The sequence below is a fragment of the Zingiber officinale genome, chromosome 8A (genome assembly GCF_018446385.1).
Source record: "Zingiber officinale cultivar Zhangliang chromosome 8A, Zo_v1.1, whole genome shotgun sequence".
In the NCBI taxonomy this organism is placed as follows: Eukaryota; Viridiplantae; Streptophyta; class Magnoliopsida; order Zingiberales; family Zingiberaceae; genus Zingiber; species Zingiber officinale.
This window is the reverse complement of record NC_056000.1, coordinates 138995158-139017831: the sequence shown is the minus strand read 5'-3', so window position 1 is coordinate 139017831 and position 22674 is coordinate 138995158. Positions and strand designations below refer to the sequence as shown.

The 22674-nt window shown below is 37.6% G+C and overlaps 2 protein-coding genes across 2 annotated transcripts; both read left to right on the top strand.

Annotated features, from left to right (window-relative positions):
* Positions 1 to 425: 425 nt before the first annotated feature.
* Positions 426 to 12622, top strand: LOC122010409 (organelle RRM domain-containing protein 6, chloroplastic-like). Its single transcript, XM_042566934.1, has 4 exons — positions 426 to 760; positions 6482 to 6550; positions 6642 to 6748; positions 12376 to 12622. The coding sequence occupies exons 1-4, from the start codon at positions 490 to 492 to the stop codon at positions 12463 to 12465; spliced, it is 537 nt and encodes a 178-aa protein (XP_042422868.1). The 5' UTR covers positions 426 to 489; the 3' UTR covers positions 12466 to 12622.
* Positions 12623 to 18345: 5723 nt separating this feature from the next.
* On the top strand, positions 18346 to 21725 carry LOC122010408 (nitrate reductase [NADH]-like). Its single transcript, XM_042566933.1, has 4 exons — positions 18346 to 19646; positions 19726 to 19866; positions 19963 to 20195; positions 20290 to 21725. Exons 1-4 carry the CDS (start codon positions 18638 to 18640, stop codon positions 21613 to 21615), a joined length of 2709 nt encoding a protein of 902 aa, XP_042422867.1. The 5' UTR covers positions 18346 to 18637; the 3' UTR covers positions 21616 to 21725.
* Positions 21726 to 22674: the final 949 nt, after the last annotated feature.

The following is a 22674-nucleotide window of genomic DNA, read 5'->3' as shown; positions in this document are numbered from 1 at the left end:
TATTTGTGCAATTATCCTCAGATCAAGGTAGACCAGTTTAACTAAGTTCAAGTGAATTCGAACTTGAATTTCAATATTTAGATAATATGTGAGAAGAGTCAAGTAGGTTAAGATTGACCGGATTCTTAATAATATGTGAGAGAAAAATTGAAATAGATCAAGGAGGATCACACGTTAGCAACGAAAAGTATTAATATTTATATATAAATTTAATGATTTTTAATTCTTTTCATCAATGTAAACAATAAAAGGTCAAAATTAAAAATAGAACAAAGAAACACAATAATATATCGAATTGGAAATAGCTAGGGATTAAAATTTTGGAGAGTTTTTGATCAGATATTTAATGGAAAATTTTTAATCAATCATCTCAAAATTAATAGGCTTAAATTGGATATACAGTGCCAATTAAAAAAAATAGGGATCAGATTCAGAATCAGTAGGTATTAAATTATCCGCTCGCTCGCCTGTTGCGGCTGTGCTGGGAAAATGGAAGCCGGCCTTCCCTCCGCTGCCGCTCTTGTCTCCATCCCATCAGCTGCAGTCAATAGCAGAAGAAGCGTCCACCAGTTCAGTTCCACCTCCTCCTGTTGTTCTTCCCCTTCGTTCCTTCGCAGACGCCCATCGCTTCAACCTTCTGCCGTCTCGTTCCCGTCTCCCGCGGTTGTGAGGCGGAGCACCTGGGGGTTTTCGGCCTCCTGCTGCCTCCCGCTCGACTCCAAGAAAACAGCTCCGATTTCGACAAAGCTTTATGTCAGCGGTAACCCACCTTTTGTTGTTGATTTATTTTTTATCCGATTACAAATGTCACTCCTTTTCGTTAACTTTTTTCCCCCTTATTGGTCTGTGAAATTATGAGTATTAACATTGCTTCAAAGGGATGATATTTCCTGTAAGAGGCTATCAAATGTGGGCTTTTCTGTGTTATGGAAGGACTCAGGAATCCATTTGTTTGTATACGAAATTACTAGCTGCAAGTTAGTTATCATGGATTTAGCTCATGATACTCAGACTTGTTCTGTTCTTTAAATAGAGTAGAGGGATAAGTGACGTGGATACCTACCAAAGAGAATTTATCAGAGATAGGAATCCAGGTACAGAATAGTTTACACTTTTTTAATTGGATGAAACATTTCAGCTTATGATTATAATCAACGAGTAAACACCCATGATCACCACTAAAAATTAAAGATTGGAGCTTATACAACTTTTGAAGGGTGATATGGGAATAATTATCCATTGATGGGGTAACTATAGGATGGTTTACACGTGGACTATCTGTTGAGAAAGCAATACTCCCATGTTGTTGAGTTTGAATGGTGTTTTGATATCTTTAACAAAATGTTTAAGGTAAGTTTGGCTTGCTCACGGAGCTTGGTGACTCAATACATTTGAGTTGGTCTACTAGATGACTCGACATAATCAAGTTGAGTGGTTGTGGGTTCGTTGACTCAATAGCCTAAGATAGAGGTGAACTCAAAAGGTGAGAGGAGAAGGACGATATGTGGAGCAAGTTCGCAAAACTTGGTGTATGACTTTTTCGTTGACTCAATGGCCTCACATAGAGTTGGACTCAGAAGGTGAGAGAAGGATGATATGTGACGTATTTTCGCAGAGATCATGGCTGGTTCGTTGATTCAATGGGCTGATATAGAGGTGGACTCAGAAGGTGAGGGGGGAAGTATGATATGTGGAGCAAGTTCATAAAGGTTGGTGTATCCAAGTATTTGAGGTCCGATGGGAGGTGTACTTGAAAGGCAAGAGGTGAAGGATGACATAAGTTTAGAGCATTTGTAGTCCCGGAGGTTGAATGCTAGGTGTACTTTAGGTTGACCAATATGTTTTGATGTTGCTCATAAAGGATTTAAATTAGGTTTATCTTGTGTTCCAATATGTGTGTCAATTGTCTAGGAGGTTGACATGTTGCTTGTAAAGTTGCAGTTGACTTGGAGCTTGACAGATTGCTCATAACTCAATAGGATCTAGATGGAAGACTAAGAGGTTAAGGTTGAGTAGGAGTTTGGCTTTTAGGCAAGGTGAAAGATAGATGTAGAAAGTTTGAAGGGCTTAGTGCATACGAGGGACCAAAGAGCTGATTAGATGAACTCAAGGGTGAAAAATATCGATGACATTAAAGACTCGAAGACATGTAAGTTGAGTGATTTCAAGCAAATATAATCTTAGCTTATTTTTTAGGTAAGGTTTACCTAGCGATTTTTATGACTAAGAAACAATAGTTTTGGGGGGGTTATAGTTGTTATTTAAGCTTGTTCTTGACTTAAATAGAGATCTTCTAGTAGATTCAATCATTTGAACTGTTGAGTTGACTCAAAAGTCAATTGCAAAGAAGGATTCCAAGATAATATTAAGGGAAGTAGTGGGGAATACTAATAACCAAGAAAAGGATTCAAGGGGGATTTTTGGGTATTATTTGTCTCTGCTTTAGATATTTTTCATTTGTTGTTGTATTCTTGGTTCAACTTTGTCAAAGTGCATCCACTTTGAAGAAGCTGGCACTCACAAACTTAATTATCGCTTGACTAATTGTAATTAATTCAACTAAGCTAAAGTTTTGAACCCTTCTCGATGAACAATTTGATAGTTTACTAAATGATAAAAATTTCAGTTTAAATTAAATTGAAGATGCATCAATCTTAAAATTTTCTTCCGAGTGTTTTGTTTCATTGAAGATATGTCAATCTCGAATTATTATCCAATTGGTTCTCACTTTTGTTTCCTTTTCTGTTTACATTAGGTTGTAGTGGATTAACTATTATAAACATGACTATTCCTTCTACCTGGATGTCTAGAACTAAGCATGGCAAAAGAAAAAAAATTTACCAATTACTAGTTTGTGTTGGAAAAGCAATGGATCATAGCTCCCAACTCACTGAAAAACAGTCTGGCTACATTGTTGGATCCAAAAGTTGAAGGTGGTGGCCAACAACGCCCAAGTTTTTTGCAATTCCTCACATGCTTCAAATAAATGCCTTGCAGTTTGAATTTTCCTCTTGCAGAATGAGCATAAGGTGTTCACCCTGACATACATAGCTAACTTTGAGGTTATTTTGTAATTAACCAAGTATTTTAGTTTTGAACATGTCCTAAGTCCTACAAATGTGGGAAATGGCTTGGTTTATTATATCTTTCAATATCATGTTGTTAGCACTTTGAATGGTGAACAATCCCTGTGTTTTTCATCAGCGGTGCACATTTCAGCTTCCTATTCCCAGGGTATTTGTTCCACAGCTCGACAAAATTTGCTAGTATGTCCCCTCCATATGAACAAGCTGATTATGGTAGATATTTATTGACACATACTCATATAACTCCAGAAGATCATTCCATGAAAAATAGAAGCCTTTGACAAGCTGTATGTCACGCCAAATAAAGGATATCATCTTGATTTAGTCACACTTTTTCCCATCCTTACTGACCAGCGTATTTCAACAATCAATTTCCAAAATCACTAATTATTTTTTGAGGTGAGTAATAACCAACATTTACAAAGCTCTAGCAAATTATCTGTTTGGAGATTAATCACCTCAAGACCTCCCTTCCTACCTGGCAAATGTGGGTCCAGTCCGCTAGGCTTTGATTGGATAGCCTTTGTTTTTAAGCCAAAATAATTGTCTTGGTATGTAGTAAATTCTTGTTGGGTAGTTGACCATGCATTCAGAATGTTGTTGGTCAATGCCAATTTTTCATGATGTGAATTCGGATCCCATTATGTTGATGATGTCATTCTAATTTTTGTGGTTATATTTCTTTGTACCAAATTGGAAGTTGGAAAGCATTGTCAAATTTTATATTCAATGATTAAACACCCTCAGCCTCCCCTTGTTGGTATAGTTGTTTGGTGGTAAATGTTAGGGTATTAGTGATGTTTAGTGATGTATTTATTCTTGTATTAGTATTTTAGATTTAGGTATAAGCTATGAGTTTATGTACACGCAATACACTTTTCTTGTAGAATATGGATACAATATTCCTTTTCATAGTATAGGAATGGTATGAGAACATTGTTCTTGTTGGCTAAGTTTTTCGATAGCAATCGCATAAGGGGGAGGCCAACAACCTCCCTAAGTCATGGTTCTTCCCTAGGTTCTTATCTTTTTTAATGTGCCACCTATAACATCCACATATGATCCAATTCCTCTAAAAGGAGCATTGTCTTGTCTTCCTCTAGATCAATGTCGATTATGCAAGTGATATTTTCCTCTAAATCTAGCATCCTAGCAATGCCACCTCTTTTGCAAGGATGGCATCTATGGGGTTTTTTGTCGTCTTCTGTGTGCATCCTCTCCTCATCCAAGAACAATTCTTGCTTCTTCCTTGCATACTCGTCTTCGTGCCACCATGGGAGCTTGCATATGGTAAGGTTCCTCTATCCTCGGCACATCCTCCTTTTTGCCTCAATAGGTCTCGTAGGGGCACCTCTCTCGATCCTGTATTTAGATCCAAGAAGGGTATGACAAACTCCTCTTCTCATGCTCTTCCTAACTTCTTGTCTTCTCAACATGATGTGAGTAGCCATCAAGATACCATAACTATCTACACTAGATTAATTATGGTTTTGGCTCTCATGTTTGTGGTTCTTATGTGTGAAATACTATGTTGGCGAACTTTATCTCATTGCTTTCCATTGTTTGACAATCCCCTCTAGCATGTTCTTTAAGATATTTGTTGATCTCTTCTTCTCCCTCTTTTGTCAACACTCGTGTTCTTTTGTATGTTGCCTATATGAGTGCATTGACCCTAGACCCTTGTAGAGTGGTTCCCTTCTCTTCAGCACTGTGCACTATGGCTGTGTTTGGTGAGGGGTAATCAGCTTGTAATGTAATCAGAATTACATTACAAGATTGATTATTTTGTTTGGTATAATTTTAAACTTATAATGTAATCTGGATTACAAAAGACAATAAACTTTTGTAATATAAATTACAAAGCTAATAGTATGTAATCTGGATTACATTCTAACCCTAAGATTTAATATGTCAAATATATCCCTAGTTCATTTCTTGTACCAACCGATTACTGCTGCCGCCGGTTGCCGCCGTCGGTCGCGATCATCGTCGTCGCTAGCCACCGCCGCTAGTTGCCACCGTCAGTCGCCGCCATCGGTTGTCGCCTCCGTTGGCCTCCGCTGGTTGCCGTCGGCTGCCCACCGGCCGTAGGCCGCCTGCCGCTGGCAAAGGTCACAGGATATTGTTGTCATTTTATAATAATATGAATTATATTCCTTATAAAAAATAATGGACATCAAATAAAAGAATGTAATCACCCTTATAATCAAATATTACATGTACAGTATACAACTCTTTCACCAAAAATAGTAATATAATATTAATTACATGACATTACATTATAAATTTGATTACATTATAAGTTTAATTACATTACACCTAATCAAACGCAGCCTATATGTATCATCGTTGGGAGAAGCACCACTTGAGTGCTTTCCTTCTTTTTCTTTTGTCTACCGTGTGCTCTTATATGTGTCATCATAAGGAGAAAATCACTTGTGAGTTATTCATTAGGTCTCTCCATTTATCCTCTCTTTGTCAATGTGCTAGCTGGTCTAATGCCGAGGAAATTGTGTGCTCTATATCAAAGCTTGGTTTCTCCTACATGTGAGTATTATGCATTTGCTTTAATTATGGTCACATATATGATATCTATCATCCAACTCGAGAATGTTTGTTAATATGCTTTGATTAGGTTATTAGTGTAGTGGATTTGCTCGGATGTAGGTTATGTTTTGAGTCTATGTACATGTAATATATTTCTCTAATAAGATATGCAAGACTATTCTTTTCTCTTAGATTGACCATAGATATGGTTCTATGCTACCAGATTTTTTATCTGAGATCCTTTGTTTTGAGAGCAAACTGTCTTCAGATCCTGTGTATCTAAACAGCTAACCTAGCCTGGTACATGGATTTGGTCGTGGACTGTGTGCTGTAGAATGTTGTTAGTTAGTGTTCAGCAACCTTTAACCAGAATGAGAGCATTCCATGGCATGAGTTTTGAACCAATTCCATTGATGATGTTATTTGAATATCTGTGGTCATTTCCGGTCACCAATCTGTAAACCAGGTATGCAATAGAGAGAATAGACACCAACCGTGGTATCTATTTTCAAAAAAACTGAGAATTGATAAGAGATGGAACAGAAGAAAGGAGAGAAGCGCTACGGTAACTACCACAGTGTCATAAAAATTTTCCTGAAGACACATGATGACAATCTGACAGTCCATTAGAATGATTTCTATAATTGGTCACTTTGACTAATTGTTTCCCGGACTATATGTTGATATTCAGTCTTGCAGTTTTTTATGTTCACTGATCATTTTTCTGTTTTCTAATTTATTAGACCTTCTTTTCTACATCAGTTTCCCCTTTTGGCTAATTGCTTAACAAAGTGTTAGCACAGATTCTACACTGTTAAGATTAATACTTTTTAAGCTTCTTCTTCCAGGTCTTTCGTTTCGCACAACCGAGGAAAGTCTTAGGAAGGCTTTCCAAAATTTTGGTCAGCTTGTAGAAGGTAATCATGTTTTCCCTTTTGTTTATTTATGTACATGCGCACACACACCTGTGATTGTCATTGATCTCACTACTTTGTGGTGTTTCTGCAGTTAACCTAGTCATGGACAGAATAGCAAATAGACCAAGAGGCTTTGCTTTTCTTCGTTATGCCTCGGAAGAGGAATCCAGAAATGCCATCGAGGGGATGCATGGAACGGTAACAACTAAACATATAATACATAATTGTTTGTTGCGCCTGTCTTCCTAATCAAACATATAGTTGTTTAAGGTTTCTATTTGTAGTTACATATGAATATGATATGGAGGAAAAATGTGGGGGATTATCAGATCTCTGTCTACTCAAATAATAGTTCAATGTTATCGAGAGATTATCAGATCTTTGTCTAAAATAATAGTTTAATGTTATCTCTAGGGCTTAGGATTAAATATGTGGCAAAAAATTACGGGAAAAAACCCCCTAATTATCATTTTCATCAAAAGGGTAGCTCTTTTTTTTTTAAAAAAAATAAATAAATAATTAAAGTAGTGCCCTATTGTATATCTCAGTGCTACAACATATAAAAGTATATTGATTCAACTCAGTAAAAAAATCTATTCATTGACCACTTATATAAAAAATATTTCATCAACTTGATTAAAATTATTTAAACATCATCAAAATCGTTTTAACATAGTCAAAATAATCACAATACTGTTGTAGTCATTAGTGTTACAATAGTATAATCTATTAAATGACTGCTACAACGTTGTAAGGTCAGCTATATATTGTAGCATCCAATTAACAACTATTATAGTAGTTTTATGTTGATTTTGACCATATTGATGTGATTTTGATCATCTATGAGTAATTTTAACAAAGTTGGTAAAGTGTAGTTGGTATAAAAGTGCTCTATGTATAAATTTTCTTTTACTAAGTCGAATCGATTTATTTTTCATCAACTTGGAATAAGGATGCTTTCGATATGAAAAATATGATGGAGCATCTTTTTGACTTTTTTTTCTAAAATTTATTAAAGGTCATTCATGTGTTTGGTGTGTTGATAAAATTAGTGTGTTAGTGGGCATGTTTTAATTGAGTAAGTGGAGAGAAATAATAGGGTAATGGTTGTAATGTGGTGTTAGTGGGTTAATGAGTTGGCAAGTTGAGTTAGTGGTGGAGGATAATGGTTGTAATGTGGTGTTAGTGGTTAATGTTATGGTGTTAGTGGAGTTAGGGATTTTTTTTAATATGTGTGATGTATTAGCTTATAAATAGGATATGTAATGATCAATGAAGGTGTGTGAAAAACTTATTTTTATATCCTCTTTGTGTCCTCGACTCGTCTATTTTTCTTATCAGTGGTATCAGAGCAAGGTTTCGAACAAAGTTATGCCTTCCGAAAGTTTTGTACAACTTGTCATTCCTCGATTTAATGGTCATTATGACCATTAGAGCATGCTTATGGAGAACTTTTTAAGATCCAAAGAATATTGAGCGGTCGTGATTTCTGGAGTAGCAGAACTGATAGAAGGTATTGCACTAACAGATGCGCAATTGAAAGATCTTAGAGCAAAGAATTATCTCTTCCAAGCTATTGATCGCTCAATCTTGGAAACCATTCTCTGCAAGGATACTGCCAAAGATATCTGGGATTCTATATAAAAGAAGTACCAAGGTACGACAAGAGCTAAGAGACAACAGCTCAAGTACTTCGTTCGGAGTTCGAAATGCTCCGAATGAAATCAAGAGAATCAGTTTCAGATTATTTTTCAAGAACAATGGCAATCATCAACAAAATGTGGATTCTTGGCGACAAGAAAGAGGATGTTCTCATCATAAAAAACATTCTTCGATCTATGACACCAAAATTTAATTTTGTTGTCTGTGCCATTGAAGAAGCAAATAATGTAAGTCTACTTTCAATTGATGAATTACAAAGTTCATTATTAGTTCATGAGTAGAAAATCAATCAATATGAAAAATAGGAGCTAGCATTGAAGGTTTTATCAGAAAATCACTCTACAAATGGTAGAAGTGATATAGGATGAGGAATAGGCAGAGGTCAAGAAAGAGGAAGAGGAGGTAGAAACAACAATGATCATGTTAACCAACAACAAAATCAACATCAGGAAAGCTATTTTCAAAGAAGAGATAGAGGACGTGGAGGCCATTATTCTACAACTAATAGAACAAAGTTAGCAGACAAGTCTAATGTTGAATGTTACCGATGTCATAGGTATGGCCATTATAGATCAGAATGTTATACTAATTTGAAAAAACAAAATGGAGATCAGACTAACTTTGCAGAAGAAGAAGTGTCCCTTTTTATAGTATACCATGAGAAAGAGAAAACTCAACGGAATATATGGTATTTAGATACAGGCTGCAACAATCACATGTGTGGAGAAAAGGATACATTTTCAGACTTAGATGAATCCTTTCGTAGTTCTGTCAAATTTGGCCACAACTCTACAATTTTTGTTATGGGAAAAGGAAAGGTAACCATACAAGCAAAAAGAGATTCTACCCATATTATCTCTAATGTTCTTTTTGACCAGATTTAAAAACTAATTTGCTTAGTGTGGGTCAATTACAAGAAAAATGATATGAAAATGCTATTAAAGAAAGAGTTTGTCAGATTCAAGATGCAAAGTTGGGATTAATTGCGCAAGTTAATATGACAGCAAATCGTATGTTTCCGCTTTATCTTCATACTACATCACATTCATGTTTTTCAGCAAAATTTGACGATGAGGCATGGTTATGGCACTTTCGCTACGGGCATCTAAATTTTGGTGGATTGAAAACACTAAAATAAAAGAATATGGTGATCGGTCTTCCTCAAATTACAACTCCTCAAAGTTTGTGAAGAATGTGTTATTAGCAAATAACACCGTAATCAATTCTCACAAGGAAAATCTTGGAGAGCAAAGGCGGTATTGGAGCTTATTCATTCGGATATTTGCGAACCAATAACACCGCATTCTAATGGAAGTAAAAGATACATAATTACCTTTATTGATGATTATAGCTGCAAAATATGGATTTATTTGTTGCAAGAAAAATCCAAAGCTTTTATAGCTTTCAAAAATTATAAAGTACTTGTCGAGAAAGAAATTGGCAACTCTATTAAAGTTCTGCGTACAAATCGTGGTGGAGAATATAACTCACATGAATTTATAAATTTTTGTGAGAATCATGGAATCAAGAGGCAACTTACAACAGCTTACACACCTCAACAAAATGGTGTATGCGAGAGGAAGAACTGCACTATTATAAATATGGTGCGAAGCCTTTTGACGACAAGTGGTATTCCTAAAAGTTTTTGGCCAGAAGCAATTAATTGGAGCATTCATATATTAAATAGAAGTCCTACATTATCTGTTCAAAACATGGCACCGGAGGAAGCTTGGAGTGGAAAAAAATTGACTGTTGATCATTTTCAGATTTTGGGGTGTATCGCTTATGCCCATATTCCAGATGAAAGGAGAAAGAAGCTAGACAGCAAAGGTGAAAAATGCATTTTTCTTGGTATGAGTAATACATCAAAAGTTTATAGATTATGTAATTCCTGCACTAAGAAAATCATTATAAGTCGTGATATTATTTTTAATGAAAAAGACACATGACCATGGAATTAAAATGGCGTTAAAAAAATGATCCCTGTAGATTTTGATAATGATGAGAAAGTACAACAACCTATGGAGGATAAGCAACATGAGGAAGTCTCTCAAAATATTCCTATAGCATATCAAAGTTTAGTTGAAGCAGAATTACAAAAGTCACAACGTGTTCGAAGAAGACTAACATGGATGCCTAATTATGAGGTGACTGAAATTGATCAAGGTGATGATCCTCTTACACATTTTGCTTTGTTTTAAGATTGTGACCCCACTATTTTTGAAGCGGTTGTTAAAGAATTAAAATGGATAAAGACTATGGATGATGAAATTACAGCAATTGAAAAAAATAATACGTGGGAATTATGTGATCTTCCTAAAGGGCAAAAGACAATTGGTGTAAAGTGGGTTTACAAGACAAAGCTAAATGAACATGGTGAGATTGACAAGTACAAAGCACGCTTAATGGTGAAGGGCTATAAGCAAGAGTTTGGTGTTAATTATAAAGAATTTTTTGCTCCTGTAGCAAGACATGATACAATCAGAGTGGTGATAGTGATGGTGACACAAAATTCATGGCCTATCTTTCAATTGAATGTAAAATCAGCATTCTTCCATGGAGATTTGAAAGAAGAGGTATTTATCGATCAACCTCCGGGTTATGTGAAATTTGGTAATGAGCATAAAGTTTATAGATTAAGAAAAGCTTTATATGGATTAAAACAAGCCCCACGGGCTTGGTATAATCGTATAAAAACTTATTTTTTGAAGGAAGACTTTCAAAAATGCTCTTATGAACATACTTTTTTTATTTAGATTGATGATGGAGGAAAAATATTGATAGTTTGTTTATATGTAGATGACTTAATTTACACTGGAAATAGTACATCTATATTTGGAAAATTTTAAAAATCTATGATGAAATAAATTGAAATGTCTGATCTTGGTATGATGCATTTTTTCATTGGTATTGAAGTGGTGCAAGCTTCTGTTGGAATTTTTATCTCTCAAAGAAGATATGTGCAAGAAATTCTGGACAGATTTCAACTGAAAGATTGCAATCCTATAAATACTCCTTCTGAGTTTGGAGTGAAGTTACATAAAGATATTGGAGGAAAGAAGGTTGATGCCACACTTTATAAATAGATAGTGGGGAGTTTAATTATTTGACTGTGACGAGACCTGATATTATGCATGCTGTAAGTATGATTAGTAGATACATGGATTGTGCTACAGAAATGCATCTCTTAACTGCAAAAAGAATTTTTCGGTACTTGCAAGGTACTAAAGAGTTTGGGTTGTTTTTTATAAAAAGGGAGAAAAGTCAGATCTATTTGGTTTTACAGACAGTGATTATGCAGGAGATCTAGATGATCAAAAAGTACATTTGGGTACATTTTCATGTTGGGTACATGAGCTATTTCATGGTCTTCGAAAAAACAATCAATTGTTACATTATCATTCACGGAAGCTGAGTTTGTTGCGACAACATCTTGTGCTTGTCAAGCTATTTGGCTAAAGAAGATTCTTACAGAATTATATTTCAAAAAGGATGGACCTATTCAGATTTATTGTAACAACAATTCAACAATAAAACTTTCTGAAAACCCAATGCTACATGGTCGAAGTAAACACATAGATGTGAGGTATCATTTCCTGAGAAATCTCACAAATGATAAAGTCATTAATCTTGTTTACTGCAGAAGTGAGGATCAAATTACTGATATGTTAACCAAGCCTCTCAAATTTACTACATTTCAAAAGCTCAAAAAGCTATTTGATATTTCTACATGGAGTTTAAAAGTTTGACTCTTTTTAAACTGATTATTACATTTGAAATATCAATTTAAGGGAGGGATTGTTGATAAAATTAGTGTGCTAGTGGGTATGTTTTAATTAAGTTAGTGGAGAGAAATAATAGGGCAATGGTTGTAATGTGGTGCTAGTGGATTAATGAATTGACAAGTGAGTCAGTGGTGGAGGATAATGTTTGTAATGTGGTGTTAGTGGTTAATGTTTTGGTGTCAGTAGAGTTAGTGGATTTTTTTAATATGTGTGATGTATTAGCCTATAAATAAGATATGTAATAATCAATGAAGGGGTGTGAAAAGCTTATTTTTATATCCCTTGTGTCCTCAACTCGTCTATTTTTTGTATCATGGTGAGCATACCACTTAATCTCCACACCAGCGAATTGATTGTCTTCCCTGGGATTTTTGTTAGTTCCTTGATGGGAGGGTCATTTTTGTGGAAGTTGCAAAGCCAAGGTCAGAAGTACGCCCGAGTCCGAGACAATCTCCAAGGCGATATTGAGTCGAGCTGCTGCATAACTTGACAGCCATTTTGTATCTGTTTCCTCGAAACTTTCGTCTTCAGTAAGTATGAACACTGACAGCATGATTTGTAAATTGAAAATACTTTGTGATATTGTTTACACCATCATATTACCAGTTTCTTGTTTTCTATATTATTGATATAGAAAAATTATCAAACACCTCTAGCAGTTACATAGTTCCCTCAAGCTACTTATTACCAATATGTTAGATTCTCTTAATGATTTATTAATAATTTGTTGACTAATCCTTAGAACTGACAAAGAAATGGCAATCACATTACTTTAAATCTTCTCCCTATTGAAATTGCAATTGCTTTGCCGTTTTGTGAACTATTGGATTTGAGGTCATATGCATTGTTACTTGATTGTCATAGTAAAATTTAATATGCTCTGTAGGGGTGTATCCTATATCGATTACAAGTCGTTAGAATTGACAAAGGAAATAACAATCTCATTACCGTCTTTTTCTTGATGAATTGACAATTGCTTTGTCTGTTGGATTTAAAACTTTATATGTCAGCTTAATACTTTGTCTTTGCACTTGATTTTACGACTACTATTTACTTTTAATTTTAGGGACTAATGGTCAGTCTAAGTATGGATTAAGCTTGCTAGACAGAAGGGGTGAATAGATAAACAACAATCAAACCTTATTCTACTAGGTGATGGGTCGGCAAAAGGGTGAATAAATATAACCTATAAATTAAAATTTTCAAAGCAAGACAAAATCAACTAAATCTACCCCGGTCAGCATCAAGTCTCTGTTTTTTTTGGAGGAACGGTAAATATATATATAACAAATGAAATGTACAAGCTTTAGATGTCTACAAAATGGTTTTTCTGAGGATAGGTAAATATATTATATCAAATGAAATGTACAAGCTCTAGATGTCTACAAAATGGTATATATGAATCTAAATTTTAAGAAACATTCTCTCTACTTGAGAACCTCCCCCCTCAAATGACATCTATTGCGAGCTTGCCACAAAATGTATATCTTGCAAGTGATCGTGAGATATCTCGCCTTTGTCAGCCGGCCCTTCCCTTTGAACTGCCTGTGCATGACTTGAAGCAGCCTAGGCAGGGAAGTGACTTCTGGCCGGATGTCGGGCCAACACCGCACTCTGGTCCGTAGCTGGCAACTGACCGGACACCCAAAGAATAGGCGAGCCAGCGACTCATCCTCAACAGAGTAGGCAAACTTTGTTTACCTCATGCGGGAGCTGGTCTTTTGTCTGTAACCTCCAATGCGCCAAAAGCAGAATCTATGCTTGGACAGAAAAAATGGCTTCCAAACTGCTTTCGCCCAATGCTGAGATGCACCTCTCGGCATGGAGAAATCATAAGCTCTTGCTACCCCATTCTTCTCACCAATGTACCAATCAATAAGCTTCATGTTGGCTACTCCTTGACTGCCTGCTCGCTGCACTAGATCATCCCTAATCTGTAACAATATTTTAGATATAATCTTAGATGTACTAAGCTCTCTAAGCTTGCTTCTTGGAGGTCCTTTTTTAGATATAACCTTAGATACACTAAGCTCTCTAAGCTTGCTCTAACATGTCATATTTTTCTGCTTGTTCATTAAGTTTACCTCACTGTAGGTTATTAGTCATCAGATCAACAACTACTCCATGCTCGTCTTCTTATAGTCCATCTTGATAGGCCTTTGATCCCTCAAATGCCCAAAGTACTTCAAACTTGTTCTATGTGATCCTTTAATTCTCATCCAAATTCATTTTGTTATGAAGCTCTAAGCTATCAAGCACAAATCAACAAAACAACTCGATTCAATTGAGTCACCATCTCTTTGAGCTCAATGTGCTAAATCCATACACAAGATATATACATTAGATACATAGGTCAAACATAACTTAAATTTGTATTAAATACATAAAAATAACTTAGTCAAACTCGATCACTTGGTAATATTATTGCACTAACAATCGTTTTTTTTAATATTTGATGCAAACATGAATAATATGCAAAGTAATTAGAAAGTCAAAAGCTCCCCTTGGTCTTGGATTTTCCACTATTAAGGTGATTCATTACTTTATGATTGTGGGGGAGGTTTACTAACTTAAATATTTACACTTCCCTTTGCCACCAACTAAATAAGCATCAATATATGAAAATAGTAAATACATGCAATTATGATAATATATCAAATAAGCACAACACCATGCATATCAAACAAGCATTACTCCTCTTTAATGCTTTGTTGGAAAGAAATAGGGGCCAGAGGGAGGGGGGCTTGAATAGCGTTTAACTTTTACAATAGGTTAATATGAAATAATAAGTAACAAAACATAAATATGAAAGTAGGAAAAAAAAAAGAGAATGCAAACAAGAGATTTTGTGTTCGGTCTATGATCCATTAGTGAGTCATGCCATGAAATCCTCTAGCTTGTTCTTTCTAGAATATCTATGGGAGGCGGAGAAAACTCTTACAAAACACTCCTTACAAATAAAATTTCTATCATAAGAGAAGAGTTACAATCAAGGCAAAGAGAAATAGAGCAAAAGTTGAGAGAATGAGCAAAATACTAACACTTTGATTTAGTATTTTTGTAGTTCCTTGATCCCTATTTATAGCCCTTGATCAAGCCTTCATAATATATTTTCTACTAGTTCAGCTGACTATTTCATGCGTCCACATAACAATTTTACCGGTCACTTCAATTGATTGATCTCGCTAAAACTTTCAGCATAGCATTGTTTTGTTGTAACATATTAATTGTTCCATTACAACCATATAAGTATTTCATCGGTCGACTCAATCTTTCATAAGTCAGGTGTTCTTAAGCTCCGCGATCATTAATTGCATCGACAATTTAATTGTTCCATGTTGGATCATCCGAGAGGCTTGAGAGGAGGGTTGAATAGACTCGTTTGCAACTTCTTTTCAACTTCTTTTCATTTATAAAAATAAGGTATGCGGTAGAGAAAAAAAAATAGAACAGCAAACACAACAAAGCAAGAAAGCAAACCGATCAATGCACGGAGTTTAATGTGGTTTAGTAATCCTCCCTTAGACTCCTACTCAACGACTATAATCCTTAAGATGGATCACTCCTAGAAAGCATCTTTAGATGGCGTTTGATTTAAAGGTTTGAGAATGAGGGAATGAATTTATTCCTAAATTTTATGTTTGGTTGATGGAAATAGAATAAAATTTTAAAATGAAATTTAAAAAACTTGGGTATTGATGAAACTCACTTCCTCCTTTGTGTTTTAATGGGAATGAAAATGATAATTAAGTTTTGGACGATAATATCCTTAATATATTTGTTCAATTTTTTTTTCATATCACTTTCTCTTTCTTTATTCTCTCTTATCATATTTTCTCTCTCCTTTTTTATCATCACACTTTCTCTTTCTTTATTTCCTCTCATCATATTTTCTCTCTCCTCATTCCCTCTCATCATACTTTCTCTCTTCTCATTCTATCATCACACTTTCTCTTTCTTTATTTTTTCCTATCGCACTTTTTCTCTCATCACATTTTCTTTCTCCTCATTCTCTCTCATCATACTTTCTCTTCCATCACATTAGATCTCTTTTCTCATTTTTTCTCATAAGACATTCTCTCTCATTATATTTTTTTCTCTCCTCAATCTCTCCCATCACACATTTTCTCTCTTTATTTTCTCTCATCACACTTTCTCTTTCTTCATTCTCTCCGCATCCTCTCTCGCTCTCTCACATCACATTCTTTTTTTTTTAATTTTTTCTCATCACACTTTTTCTCTCTTTATTCTTTCCTATTACATTCTCTCTCATCATATTTTTTTCACATTCAATTTTCTCTCACATCTAATTTTTTTTTATTTTCTTCTAAAGATAAAATAGGAAATTTTAACTTATTCTAATAGAAAATATTCAATTAATCAAATATTATTTTTAAGAACGATATACATATTTATATTCATTCTCATTTCATAATACTATGTCTAATTTCTATGAAAAGAGTCTTTCTTTTTGGCCAACAATCATATGTGAAGAAACTCCTTACAGTATCTTTAAGAAGAATGAGACCTTAAGCACGAAGAGAATAAAGGATCTTGATAGTTTGACTAGTCAATTGCTCTTCTATCAGCCAACTAACTAATCAATTATGTCCCAAACTTAAATACTCTATTTGTTGGTCAATTTATTTGAGTCGGCTCAACATTTGACTAAGCATCACTTCAGTTGACTAGTCTGAACTATAAACCCTGAATTTAAGATTTTACAAGTTGATTAGACTATCAACTTTAGTCGACGGATCAATGAATTAACTAGAAATTCAATTTTCTATCGACTATAAAAGTAAATCGAAAAGTGCTGATGGCGGATGATTCATTGGTCCAGCATTCTTAGATTAATCAGTCGTTAAGGAAAATTCATCCATTAACTTGTTGAAATTGAGATCCGATCCCTAGATAAATGCACTTTTAATACTAGTGGTGCAATGGAACATCAAATATATAACTCATGCCAACAAATATTTGATAGCTTATGACCCATCCAGACGGACAATATTCTTAAATTCACTTTTCACTGAAAGGTAAATTTCATGCAGTGCATTGTAACGGAGATTCGAACCTTAGCCTAACCATCACACCATTCTTCCAAGGTCACATAACTACTATATTTAATTTTTATATTCTAAAAGAATGTTATAAGATATTAGTCACCCCTTCTAGACACACAAATGATCAAACACAAGCCCTTAGATTATGATGCAGCGGTAGAGTCCTCATATAATTTTCCAAGTATCTACATTTCAATTCTCAGTCGTGGTGAGTTGTAGGCCATTTTCCTCTAGTAGGATAATAATCTTAGGGTATCAGGTTGCTGAGTCATTGTAAGTGCTTCTAGATTTCCTATGATGGTCGATGACCACAAGGTGAGAATCATGGAGCAATTGCTAATACGATTAATTTAAAGCACCGGAACACTTTAAAAAGCATCTGCAATCTAGAGATTTACTCGAGAATCTCACAAATTATATGGTATTGTTATTATCCAAGTGTAAATTCACTTTTAAAAACTAAAAAAGAAAATAAATTAATTTTAGAACGTATCTTGCTTTCTAGAATTCTCAAATAACATATCGTGCTTTATATTTTATTTACTAAAAGATGCATTTTTTTTTTGAAAAAAACTTTTGTAAAGTAAATTAACTTTTCTTATTTGAATCAAATCAAATGGAACTAAGGGCAAAATTTTTTTAATTGTTTTATCGATTAATTTTAAAAATATTATATTTATGTCAAATTAATATTGTTGTGTTCTTAAAAACCTCTTGAATATATATATATATATATATATATATATATATATATATATATATATATATATATATATTTTTAAAAAAAAGTTTTGTATGTCTATTAATGAATTTAAGACGTTAATGACAAGTTCAAATTTATGTTGTTACATTTATGGTGGTGAGTGGTCCCCGATTACATCCGTATTTTTATTTGTAAATTTGGAGTTTAATTTAAAAAATAAATAAATTTGGAATCTTAATAAAAAGAATAAAAATCTAAAAATTACAAAAGAATGTTAATAAAAAAAACTTTAATTTTTTTTTTATTATTTTTAGTTGTTATTTTTTAATAGTTAATTACGAGAGGAAAAAACAATGATGAAATAAAGGTTAAAAAAACTAGAAATTAAAAAATTGGAAATGTTTTGATAAGATGGTTTGACTAATAAAAAAGTAATTAATCAAACTAAGTAAAGTTGAGTTTAGGATGATTGATCTAATTTTGTGAAAGTTTTTTATAAACATTAGTTTGATCTAATTAATCAAACTAAGTTTTTTATTTAATAGCAGTGTATATATATTTTGGTTCAGCGACTCCCGAGGCACAAGAAGAGCCGCCCCTTCGTCTCCCGCCCTCTCCCTCTCTCAATACCCGCTTCACATTAGTTTTGTCGTCTTCTCCCGCCATGCTCTGCACCATTCCCTCCCTTCTCTTTTGTCAAGGACTGCTACCTCTTCTTCTTCTTCGTCTTCCTTGCGCCTGCCTTCGCAGTGTATATAAATTAACTCAACGTGGCTTCCATCCAACCTTCACCCAGTACTCCCTTCCCCGGCCGTTAATTCGATCTGCCTCGGCTGCCGCACCGACGTAACTACTAGCCTAGCTAGCTCTCATGGCCACCTTCGTCGACAACCGGCAGTTTAGCCGACTCGACCAGCCCAACGGCCACGCCAAGCACTACCCTGATTTGCCCACCTTAATCTCACGGCCTCCCTTTATCCCTCCTCTTACCCTTGATCGCCGGCCCTCCGCCGGCGAGGAAGAGGGCACTGGCGACGATGACGACGAGGAGGAGGTCGTCGACTGGAAGAAGCTCTACGACACGGCTTCCCACTTCGAGCTGGAGCCCTCCGCGCGCGACCCCCTCGACGAAGGCACCGCCGACGGCTGGATCCAGCGCAACCCCTCCCTGATCCGCCTCACCGGCAGGCACCCCTTCAACTGCGAGCCGCCGCTGGCGCGCCTCATGCACCACGGCTTCATCACCCCCGTCCCGCTCCACTACGTCCGCAACCACGGCGCGGTGCCTCGCGCCGACTTGGCCACCTGGACCGTCGAAGTCACCGGCCTCGTCAGACGCCCCCTGTCGCTCACCGTGGATGACCTCGTCCGCGCCTTCGCGCCCGTCGAGATCCCCGTCACGCTCGTGTGCGCCGGCAACCGGCGCAAGGAGCAGAACATGGTCCAACAGACCATCGGCTTCAACTGGGGCCCTGCCGCCGTGTCCACCACCGTTTGGCGCGGCGCGAGCCTCCGCGACGTGCTCCGCCGTGCCGGCGTCATGGGCCGCAAGGACGGTGCGCTCTTCGTCTGCTTCGAGGGCGCCGAGGACCTTCCCGGCGGGGGCGGCGGCGACTCCAAGTACGGCACGTGCCTCCGGCGGGAGGTGGCGATGGACCCCTCCCGCGATGTCATGCTCGCCTACATGCAGAACGGCGAGCCGCTGACGCCGGACCATGGTTTCCCCGTCCGCGTCATCATCCCTGGCTTCATCGGCGGCCGCATGGTCAAATGGCTCAAGCGCATCATCGTCGCCCCGCAAGAATCCGACAGCTATTACCATTTCAAGGACAACCGCGTCCTCCCTCCCTACGTCGACGCCGAGCTAGCCAACGCCGAAGGTGCGCTCTCCCTGTCTCTCTCCCTCCATCTCGCACATTTATTGTTCGACGAAATGACTGACTCGATCGGCCTGTGCAGCTTGGTGGTACAAGCCGGAATACATCATTAACGAACTGAACGTCAACTCGGTGATCACGACGCCGGGCCACGACGAGGTATTCCCCATCAACGCCTTCACGACGCAGAGGGAGTACACCATGAGAGGTTACGCCTACTCCGGTGAGCTCCCACCGACTGTTATCTTTCCGACGATCCTATCCTCTGCTATAATTAACAAAAAGGGGGCTAATTAACTGCGCTCTGTCGATCGAACAGGCGGCGGAAGAAAGGTGACGCGAGTGGAGGTGACGCTGGACGGCGGCGACACCTGGCTCGTCTGCTCTCTCGACCACCCCGAGAAGCCCAACAAGTACGGCAAATATTGGTGCTGGTGCTTCTGGTCACTGGAGGTCGAGGTCCTGCCGCTGCTCAGCGCCAAGGAGGTCGCCGTCCGAGCATGGGACGAGTCCCATAATACCCAGCCGGAGAAGCTAAATTGGAATCTCATGGTATATATACCCATCGATTGCCTCAATTCTAGATCACGGCGAACTCATTTCGATGGCTAATCGGCCAATATCTTGATGACGATCGATGATGCAGGGGATGATGAACAACTGCTGGTTCAGGGTGAAGGTGAAGGTGTGTCGGCCTCACAAGGGCGAGATCGGGTTGATGTTCGAGCACCCGACGCAGCCCGGGAACCAATCCGGTGGGTGGATGGTGCGGCAGAAGCACATGGCGACGGCGGAGGCGCCGGCGCAGAAGCTGAAGAAGAGCACCTCCACCCCCTTCATGAACACCGCCGCCGAGCACTACACCATGTCGCAGGTCCGCAAGCACGCATCGCGCGATTCCGCGTGGATCATCGTCCACGGCCAAGTCTACGACTGCACGGCCTTCATCAAGGACCATCCCGGCGGCCCCGACAGCATCCTTGTCAACGCCGGCACCGACTGCACCGAGGAGTTCGATGCCATCCACTCCGACCATGCCAAGGCGCTCCTCGACACCTACCGCATCGGCGAGCTCATCTCCTCTGGCTACGTCTCCGACGCCTCCGTCCACGGCGCGTCCGACCTCTCTCACCTCGCCACCATCCGCGAGGCCGTTCCCGCGCCGGTGCCGGTCACGCTGGTGAACCCCCGCGAGAAGGTACAGTGCACGCTCGTCTCCAAGAAGTCCATCTCCCACGACGTCCGACTATTCCGCTTCGCGCTCCCCTCGGCCGACCAATTGCTGGGCCTTCCCGTCGGGAAGCACATCTTCCTCTGTTCCACCATCGACGGCAAGTTCTGCATGCGCGCCTACACACCGACGAGTCCAGTGGACGTGGTCGGCCACTTCGAGCTACTCATCAAGGTCTACTTCAAGGGCGAGCACCCCAAATTCCCCAACGGCGGCCTCATGTCGCAGCACTTGGACTCCCTGCCCCTCGGCTCCGTCTTGGACATCAAAGGCCCAGTCGGCCACATCAATTATACCGGCTGCGGTAACTTCCTGATAGAAGGAAGCAAGAAGAGGTTTGCTCGGCGGCTGGCGATGATCGCCGGTGGAACGGGGATCACGCCGATGTACCAAGTGATCCAGGCGGTTCTGCAGGACCCGGAGGATCAGACGGAGATGCACCTAGTGTACGCCAATCGGTCGGAGGACGACATATTGCTGCAGGAGGAGCTGGACGGGTGGGCGAGCCGGCGGCCGGAGCAGTTCAAGGTGTGGTACGTGATCGACCAGTCCAAGCGAGAGGGGTGGCGGTACAGCACCGGATTTATTACCGAAAGCATCCTGAGGGAGCATATTCCGGTGGGCGGCCGCGACGACACGCTAGTCCTCGCTTGCGGCCCGCCGCCCATGATTCAATTCGCGATTATGCCCAACTTGGAGAAGATGAAGTATGACACGACTAATTCCCTCCTACTGTTCTGAGTGATGAACAACCTGTTACATATGTTCTCTTAATTCTTCAAAATATAGAAATTCAAAGAGATTCTACTTGAATCTTTTAATAATATTAAAAGGGGTTTTCACTTATTTAATTTATTTTAATATTATATCTTTTAATAATATTAAAAGGGGTTTCACTTATTTATTTTATTTTAATATTATTGCATACAGTCTTAACTTTTATAATAAAAAATAATTTTCATTAACTTATTAAAATTATTATATACTAAACAGTAGTCATTATTTGACTACTCATAAAATATAAATATAAATATAATTGAAAATAATTATATAATTATATAAATACGAAAGTGGAATGTGCATTTAGGGTATTACATAAGATTACTTATGGTAAATTGCAGCAATTAAAATAAGTTATAACAACTATAATTAAATTGATATAGTAGTATTTTTTACAATTGTCATATCTTATTATTTTATTAAAAATCTCCCCCCTTTACTAACTAACTTTGGTGAAGCCTAAAATGAATTTACGTTATTATCTTTTTTTCTATTCATATTAAAAATAATTCCAAGGTTTATTAGTAATTCCACAAGTGAAACAATCAGTGATCTAAAGTTCGAGATTCAGCTGCGGCGTATTATTAATGATCTCTGGTTATTTTATATAAAAAAAAATATAATTTTCTTTAGTTCCACATCTTAGAATTGACAATACTAAGATCAAAAAAGCTTCTATAAATATTTTAGACCGACAATATTTAAAAATATACTTTTCTTAGTTTTATTTACTAAGAGAAGTATAATATTAAATTAAATTAATTTTTTCCATAGGGAAGTCAATTACAATAATTTGTTGTTAGAATTCTCTAGCGTCACCCTTGCATTATTGCACTATTACATGAGTCTGACGAATCTTATCATTCTGAACGTAAGGGTGACACTCGAAAATCAAACAACATTATTGCACTATTACATGGGTCTGACGAATCTTACCCAAATAATTAATTTTTGATTCTGAACGTAAGGGTGACACTCAAAAATCCAAACAATTCGGATTTTTAAAGACCCAAATAATTC